The sequence below is a fragment of the Rutidosis leptorrhynchoides genome, chromosome 10, assembly GCF_046630445.1.
Source record: "Rutidosis leptorrhynchoides isolate AG116_Rl617_1_P2 chromosome 10, CSIRO_AGI_Rlap_v1, whole genome shotgun sequence".
NCBI classification, from domain to species: domain Eukaryota; kingdom Viridiplantae; phylum Streptophyta; class Magnoliopsida; order Asterales; family Asteraceae; genus Rutidosis; species Rutidosis leptorrhynchoides.
The window spans coordinates 52,179,071-52,188,335 of record NC_092342.1 but is presented as its reverse complement, the minus strand read 5'-3'; the positions used below and the strand labels follow the sequence as shown (position 1 = coordinate 52,188,335).

At 30.3% G+C, this 9,265-nt stretch overlaps 1 protein-coding gene across 2 annotated transcripts; it reads left to right on the top strand.

Annotated features, from left to right (window-relative positions):
• The first annotated feature begins 251 nt into the window (after positions 1-251).
• On the top strand, positions 252-6,892 carry LOC139873349 (UPF0161 protein At3g09310). Of its 2 annotated transcripts, XM_071861275.1 has the most exons (5): positions 255-462; positions 710-769; positions 5,391-5,531; positions 5,743-5,817; positions 6,535-6,887. In XM_071861275.1, the coding sequence occupies exons 1-4, from the start codon at positions 300-302 to the stop codon at positions 5,799-5,801; spliced, it is 423 nt and encodes a 140-aa protein (XP_071717376.1). In that variant the 5' UTR covers positions 255-299; the 3' UTR covers positions 5,802-5,817; positions 6,535-6,887. The 2 variants fall into 2 exon arrangements, with proteins under 2 accessions (XP_071717377.1, XP_071717376.1); XM_071861276.1 differs by lacking the exon at positions 710-769 and having other exon boundaries at positions 252-462; positions 6,535-6,892.
• Positions 6,893-9,265: the final 2,373 nt, after the last annotated feature.

Genomic DNA, 9,265 nt, shown 5'->3' with positions numbered 1-9,265 from the left:
CATTTATCACAAAGTGTCTATACTAAATGTTCATATATTCATCTCATCTATAATGTTCGTGAACAAAGTTTTTTCAAAAAACGAAAAAAAAAAGTTTTTGCTTCCCCCCGCTTCCTCCCGAATGGTTACTTCACTCTTGATCCTACCACTATATATATATATATATATATATATATATATATATATATATATATATATATATATATATATATATAGTCACCCTAAATTATATAAAAAGAGAAGATATTTAAGAAAAAGGAAAATTAAGTATAGTCCAGAATTATAGAGTAAGTCTGAAAATGGCAATTGGTTTGTCCCCTGTTTATGTTCCCTTAAAATCTTTAACTCCCAACATCATCATAAACCCTAATTACACAATTTCACCCAAATTCCCCATTCGTCTGAAAAAGCTTTCAATTGTTAACAAGTTGGAAAAACAATCCGACCCGACCACATCACAAGGTCAGATACAAATCTTTTAATTTTTAATTTCAATTGCATGTTATGAATTTGCTTGTCATATTTATAAATTATCATTAAAGGTATTAACTTTATGCTATGCCGTTGTTCTTAAAGGTTAATAAGACATTTTACTTGTAGCTATGCACTTTTATACTAAGTAGACCGTTTCAGTTCTCATAAACTCAGAGTTCCCTTCTTCTTTCTTTCTTTCTTTTTTTTTTTTTTTTTTTTTTTTTTTTTTTTGTAGGGGACAATGATGAAACTTTCGGAGTCAAAGTGGCGTTGTCGATGATTCGGTTTTACAGGAGTGAGTTTTTTTTCGATAGTCAGTTATTAGGAACGTGGTAAATGGGTAAACGGATAAGGTTTTAGCAGAATGACATTCTGATATTGTATTGAGAAATTCTACAATTACCAAATTCTTACTAAACAAATTTTACTAAATGACATGGACTAGTGAGTTGTCATTCCATGTCATCCCACTCACTTATCTCAAACTAACTTCCCCTTTTCACTTGCCTAACTTCCCTCTTTTAATTTAATACTACGTATTTATTTATTTATTTAATTTTTTTTATTTTTTGCCACTTTCTTACTTCCGCTTCCTATTTACTCTCTCCCCTGAAACAATTTATTCACGTTCGATGGTAAAAAGCATACTGTTTTTGTATGTGATATTTCACAAATTCTAGCAATAAAATAATCGTATTCATATTCAAGGCACTTGCATATGTTTTTTCCTCGTTACTACATATATATACGAACTTGTTATAAAATTAGGAGAGGTAGAACAAATTTTATAGTGATGGTGGTTTCACTATGGCTGTAGCAAATGACAAACCTTGCAACTCAAAGCACTGAACATAGTTTATATATATTGTCAATTGTGTTATGTTTACTTTAGATCACATGACATATAACAGAGACATTATAAATCTATCACTTTACATGACTGAAACTACGAATCAAAAAGTAATTAATGATTAATCTTCCTCAATAAATAAACTAAAATTGAACAAAATGTACCACACTGTATAAAACATAAACATATAAAATCATGCTCAACATGAGATGAGCTAAATTATAAAAAATAAAAATAAATAAACAGTCGCTACGGATGAAAAAATTCAGAAGTATTTGGATGCGTAAATGTCATATTTGAAGCATAAAAGTTTGCATTTGATGAGTTGATTTGTGATGGTTGATGCATTTGGATGCCAAAATGTTGTACTTCATTTGGTGTTACTTGCTGAAATATCCTACTATTTTGCGAAGAATATTGAGGAGGTTGCATAGCATAACTAGGAATATATCCACTATACTGAGGAGGAACGTTAGCATATCCACTATGATTATATTCATTATAAACTTGGTACACATTTTGATCAACCTGCATTCAAAATAATAGATGTTAATCGCTAGAGTAAATCAGTTTGAACATAATATTAGCACATTTTGTCTAATAGTTATGAGTTTTGTATTACTTTAAATTACCTGTGTTTCATTCCTTGTGCGTTTCCTTATTTGTTCTGTATCATCAACTCCAAAAGCACCTTCACTTTGATTAGAATCTTGCAATTTCTACAATTGAAATTAAGCATTTAACATAATATGAAAAATAATGGTCAGATATATAAGAACCTAATAATAGAATTAGAACCTTCTTCTTTTTTTGCATTTTGGTAATAACTATTTCAGACTTGGACTTCAGCCTATTACTAGGAGGACGACCTTTTCCTCGTACGGGCACAGGATCACGAATCTTTATGTTATCCTTAATAGAAGGACTCACATCTTGTGTACACACGAAGCTACTAGGACCACTTTTTACCTCTAAAACCTCCCTCTTTAATTGGTTGACACGATCAAGTACAAGGCTACACTTATCTTCTAACTCAGATGCCAGATCTGCCACTTCAAAGAAAGCATTACACATTTTATCATAACGACTCCCAACTTCCGAGTTAGACCAATCACTATAACTGACTTTAACCTTAGTATGCATTCTCTTCACATCTTTCTCCATCTTCTTATAATGTACTTAATTGGCACCGAATACATGTTATTATGGATGAGTACCATAAGTGCATGCCTACACAACATTCCCCGAAACTCAAACAAACGACAAATACATTTAACATCACATTCATCATCACAATTTGTCGTTTTAAGCAAAACAGTAAATGACTGCTTCCTTATATGTCCATCAACTGTAATATCCTCTATTACTTCATATTGTGAATACTCTTGTTCTATATTTGAATAACCAATCTCGCAATACATTTTTCCCGTTAACTCATTCCGAAACTCTTTAAACTTAGCATTTGTGTAAACACCCTTCAATTGTTCTTCCATGGCATAACGGGTTATTTGTGGATACCACGAATTGTAAGACTTAAAATCTTCAATATTTTCCTTTTCAGCTCTATCCCTTAAAGCATTTTCATATTGTTCCACAAATTGCTTCAATGTAGTTTTCCTGTTTACATATTTATCAAAAAATGAATTGATGCTCTCGCTTCGTTGTGTGGTAGACATCCCCGCCCAAAACGTATCTTTAACAAAGCAAGGTACCCAACGATATCTTTCAACAAACAATTCTTTCAGCCACCTATTCTTTTCAAGTCGGTATCTTTCTAACATTTGATTCCAATTATTTTCAAATTCGATCGGAGTAAAAGAATCATACACGGCTTTTTTAAGCCTGTACTTTATAGATTTATATCTCTTATGCGTTCCAAACTTTTCAGGTAGATTTTTCAATATGTGCCATAAACACCACCTATAAGTATAACAAATAAAGATATATAAAAATTAGCCTGTTTATACAAAATAACGAAAATAGTAATTTATACAAAAACTAATTAAATCAACTACACATCTTCATGATAAAATATGTTGTTTTCAAATACCAATAATATGCTTTAATGTCCACTATATTGTGTTAGCATATGCATGGTAGTGAATTATAATGTCAGTGAGTTAGCATATGCATGTGGTAGTGAATTATATCATGTATTTTAAATATACAAAAGATATCATAGCTTGGTTAGAAAAAATAAGTACCTATGACGTGCATTAGGAAAAACAACCTCAATTGCCTTTTTCATAGCTTGGTCTTGGTCTGTTATGATGGCTGGGGGAGCACGCCCAGACATACACGTAAGCCATGTTCGAAATAACCATGTAAATGTCTTAGTATCTTCATTGGAAATCAATCCACAACCAAGCAATACTGACTGTCCATGATGATTTACACCTACAAAAGGAGCCAATGGCATATGATACTTATTCGTCAAATACGTTGTATCAAAGGTCACAACGTCCCCAAATTCTTCATAAGCTGCCCTACACCTTGCATCCGCCCAGAATAAATTCTTCAAACGATTATCATCATCCAATTCCCATGCATAAAAAAATTTATGATCCGTAGATTGAACTTTCATGAAATAACTTTGAATTGCTTCAGCGTCTCCTTCCCCAAATTTTAACCGTTTAACTTTATCAATGTAGTTACGACAATCTTTTTCAGTGAACGGTATATTTTCATATCCACCATTCTCCACGACGAATGTATTGAAACCTTTATTCATTCTTACTCCGGATCTTTGGAAGATTTCAAGTTGTCTTCGCACACGAGAATTAACAACCCTATTACATCGATAAAATCGCCCTTTGCTCGGACTAAATGGATGATTATGTTTGAGCAGGACTTTCGAAATATACCACTTTCCATCATTGCCACGTATTGCATTAACTCTTGCACCACAATTTGTTTTTGTAATAGGACGTGGATTCAAAGAATTTTGGGTTGTCGATTTTGACTTTCCAACCCGATGACATGAAACAGTAGCATACCTTGGCTCCTCACATGTGTCAGACTTTTGGGAAGACCTTTTACACACTCCAAATCCCATTTTTTCCCCATAGTTTGCATAAAAGTTAGTGAGTTCTTCAACCGTGTCAAATACCATGCCGGTCTTTGGCTCTTCAATATTTTCATCACCATGCACACTTTTATCACGTTTTTCTTGAGCATGTACATTTTCATGACTTCCAAAATCAATAGTTTCATTATGATCAACACTGTTGCCACGATTTTTTTTAGCATGTGCATCCTCATTACAGTTATCTTCATTGTCTTCATCATTATTACTAACATTTTGCTCATAGTTATTCTTATTTTCTATGCTATTAAATTCAGCCCTACAATTAAAAAATATTTAAAAATAGTGATCAAAGTAACGTAATTCAGCTCATATATTTTAAATGCTACAATTATGTTAACGAAGAAAGCCTACGTTTTAAACACTTGCAATTAAATAAACAATATGGCCTAGTTTTAAAGGCTACAATCAAGCTTAGTAAAAAATAAACTTTTCAAAAATAAAAAATAAGAAATATTTATACTAATATAGAACTTAATTACCCGTCTTCTTCATTATCAGAATTTTGGTGTTCCTCTGTATCTGATGAAAAGTCGTCATCTTCTAAAGGAGAAGACGTGTAAGACGATTGATCGGAAATCTGCGATGATGGAGATTGATCCATATTTGTGTAGATAGTTATATTGAATAACAATCGCAGGTATTGAGCGGTTGCAATTTTGAAGAAAAAAGAAGATTAGAGAAAATTAAATTAAACATGTTAAGTAATTTTATGTCAGTTAAATTAGGATTGGTGAAGTCATCGTGCATGTTAAAGGGGAAGTTAGTTTGAGATAAGTGAGTGGGATGACATGGAATGACAACTCACTATTCCATGTCATTTAGTAAAATTTGTTTAGTAAGAATTTGGTAATTGTAGAATTTCTCTATTGTATTGGCATAAAGTCAAAATCTTGTGAAAAATTATGTTAAATGAATGTTAATGTTGGTTGCTTGATTTATTATTATTTATGTATCATGGGAACTTTCTTTTTGAAATAGGTGAAATTTCGCCGTTACTGCCAAAAAGTTGTCGATACATTCCTACTTGTAGTGAGTACTCCATGATTGCTTACAAGAAGTATGGTGTGACTAAAGGATCGATCTTGACCGTTTGGCGGATATGTCGTTGCAATCCTCTAGGTAAACTATGTTTTTAGATTAATGTGTAATCGCCTTTTAGTTGTTTGGATGGTTGCACTTAAAGATTTATACTGTAATTTTTAGATCTTGAAACTACAAAAAAGTAGGATGCCTGTTCTGTATCTGCTTTTCAATAATTTACTATAAACATTAGGGTACAATGTGTTCTTAACTAATGAAATGCATAATTCTATTCTTTATCTTTTGTTAGGCGGATCGGGATTCGATCCTCCAAGATGGTTTGATGAGCCAAGTCCTCCTGAAGACTGAAATATTATATAAAAAGGTACTTACTATTTGTGTTATTGGTTCATTCGTAACCTTAGAAACTGAACCTCGGTTGTACATTCTACCGTGGCATTGACCTTTTTTTTGAGTAATTAAAAAGACTGTACATACAATCTTACAGTTATATTATTGTTTGTGTCTAAGGTAACTTGAATTTCTGGAGTATAAATTAGAGATTCAGGATCTTAGTTTTTTTCAAAAATTTTAGTTTTTTGCACCTTTAAAGTTATTGCTCATACTTGATATACACCCGGATCTGAACTCGTACCGAATACCCTTTATATGGTATAACGGTATTTATTTGTTGTTCTTAGTAATCATGTCATGGTTGTAAAAGTCCCCTGACTAGGCCGACTAGTCAATATTTTATTGTAGTCTGACAAATTCCCGACTAGTCTCCAACTTGGCCAATATATTCAGTCAAAGTTGCCAAAAGTCCACTTTAGTCGGTCAAAGTCAGATTTATTAGTTCGAAGTTGAATTTATTCAGTCAAAATCGGTCAAACACAGTCAAAGTCAAAGTTGGTTAACGTCCAACTAGCTCCTGACTAGTCTCCAACTTGGCCAATTAGTACTTGCAACATCCCAGTTGGCTAGTTAAGTCAATTTTTGTTTTGCCTTGTATGATGCAAGTATATAATAAGATTTAAGGATACACTTGGAGTAATTTTACCAGAAACGCATATTTAACAGAAAGGATTACATGCTGCTGCAGGTTCAGTAGGAAACATCGCCATTCTCCTGGATACATGAGATTATGTCGGCTTCTTTATAGTAGACAACGTCTGACGGTTGATTGTGTTGTTTGTTCGACTCGACCTATTTAACATAAGAATATCAAGCATTTACATTGGTTCTTTAGTTTGCAACTTGAGTCTTACCAATGTTTTAGTGTCCAATTGATATGCTACTTGTGAATTGGCACACAATGTTGTGTTCAATTTCAACAAGACTATATTTTATTGTCATTTAGCTTTTCAGTATATTGTTTTTCAGTTATGGTTATGCCTTATCATCTCTTGTTATTGTAGTAAACGACTAAACAAGCCATAATATTTTATACTTTAACTAATTACAAGCACTATTTTTGTATTCTGTTGTGATATTATTAAATTTTCGTATGAACAAAGCAAGCTATTAAACATACACATGAACTCACTAGAATGAGTTGATTGATCGGCTGTAATGGAGTCAAAGTGGCAAAACCGTTCAACGTTTTCTAAACCACCCTGACAGTTGCTATGTTTGACAAAACTAGCTGGTAGACTGGTAGTTGTAGCTTTTAACTTATCACTGGTAGCTGTTACTCTATTAGCTGGTAGTTTTTTATATCTATTTAGGTGTTTGATAGAGTAATTGAAACTGTTAAAATAAAAGTATAAAATGACAAAAAAGATAGGAGCTGTTGCAACCAAAGAAAGCTTTTTTACTTCATAAGCGTTTTCTCGTAAAAGCTAAAAGCTTCAAAAATTTCCAAAAAACTTGCTGCTAACATACCTTCATAATGGATGTTAAAATCTGTGACGACCCGGAAATTTCCGATCAAATTTAAACTAAATCTTTAAATGATTTCGACACGATAAGCAAAGTCTGTAATATTGAATCTCCAAAAATTTTGGAATTTTATTCATGTAATCAATTACCCTTTGACTATTCCTGACGATTCACGAACAGTTAGGTGTAAATATATATATGTAAATATAATAAAAAGAATAAGTGTATATATTAATTTAAATTAATATAATACCATTGAATCAATTGAATTGAATATGTAAAGTAATCTACAAGATAAGATAGTTATTATTAAAACAAATCTATGTATAGATATATATGATTTATATAATAATATCATATGTATATTGGAAAATATATAAAAGTTATAAATATTATATGTTAAAAGTTATTCCTAGGATGAAAGAACATAATATCTTATATATATATATATATATATATATATATATATATATATATATATATATATATATATATATATAAGATAATTATATTTTCAAATGCAAACATATATTATATAATGTGTTTATATTAAAATGTATAAATATTAAATATTCAACGTATATGATCATATAATATATATTGTATAATTATTAAATATTACATAATTAATAATATGTAATGTTAATATATTAAATATAATTACAAATAAAGAATGTAGTTGTTGTAAGTAATATTAGTATTACTTTCATTATTACTATTAATATTAACATTAATATTAGTATTGTTGATATTATTATTATTATTATTATTATTATTATTATTATTATTATTATTATTATTATTATTATTATTATTATTATTATTATTATTATTATTATTATTATTATTATTATTATTATAATTAAAAGGTTATTATTATCAAAAATAAAGATTTTAAATATAAATAATATTATAAGAATAATTAAAATTATGATTTAGTTGTATTAGTTATTATTATTATTACATTATGAATACGATTACTAAAAGGTATCATTCTTATTTAAGAGTTATTATTATCATTACTTTTATTATTAATATTAGTAATATTAATATTAGTTTGATATTATTAATAATATTATTATTATTCCGATTATTATTATTATTAGTAATTTTATTTAGTAATAATATTAACAATAATCTTATTATTAGTATAATTAGTATTATTATTATTATTAATATTTTTATGTTAATTATTAATATTAATTAATTAAATTAGGAAACTGTTGAAACAAACAAATCGTACGAGTTTGTTACACAAAATTTTGGCGAATTCAATCCTTTCATTATCTGTATAATTCAAACAAACAGACAGATTACAAAATCTGTTGAGGGTCATTAGAGTTGGTATCAGAGCGGTGGTCATAGTGAACCAGGTCTTACATTAGTATGTCTAACTGATAGTTGTTTAGATGCATTAGTGGGTCTGGACTTCGACCGTGTCTGTATGTCAAAAGTTTTGCTTATCATTTAGTGTCGAAAATTATTTGCTTATCATCCTTAAAGTCTAGACACGTCTTACTGCCTCTATTGCATAGACAGTGTATAGATAAATTCATATCTTAGCGTATCTGTTATTGTTACCTTTGCCTGACAGCTTCCGTAGATTCCTCCGTAACTTATGGGATTTTAGTATTATATATGCATATGTAAATTATGTATTGCAGGGTACTAATCTACATCATATAATTTATTTCTTATCGAAAATTCTTCATCTGATCGTACGAGATGAATCCCTCAACCAGTTCGAGTCCCTCAGATTTCGATAGCTATTCCGATAGTTATTCCGACAGCTATTCCGACATGGATATTCACTGTAGTGCCCCGTCCCAATCCATCTGGGCGAATACATTACATTTGGTTACATCGCGAGGTACTTGACCTCTATATGATACATTTTACAAACATTGCATTCGTTTTTAAAAGACAAACTTTCATTACATCGAAAGTTGACG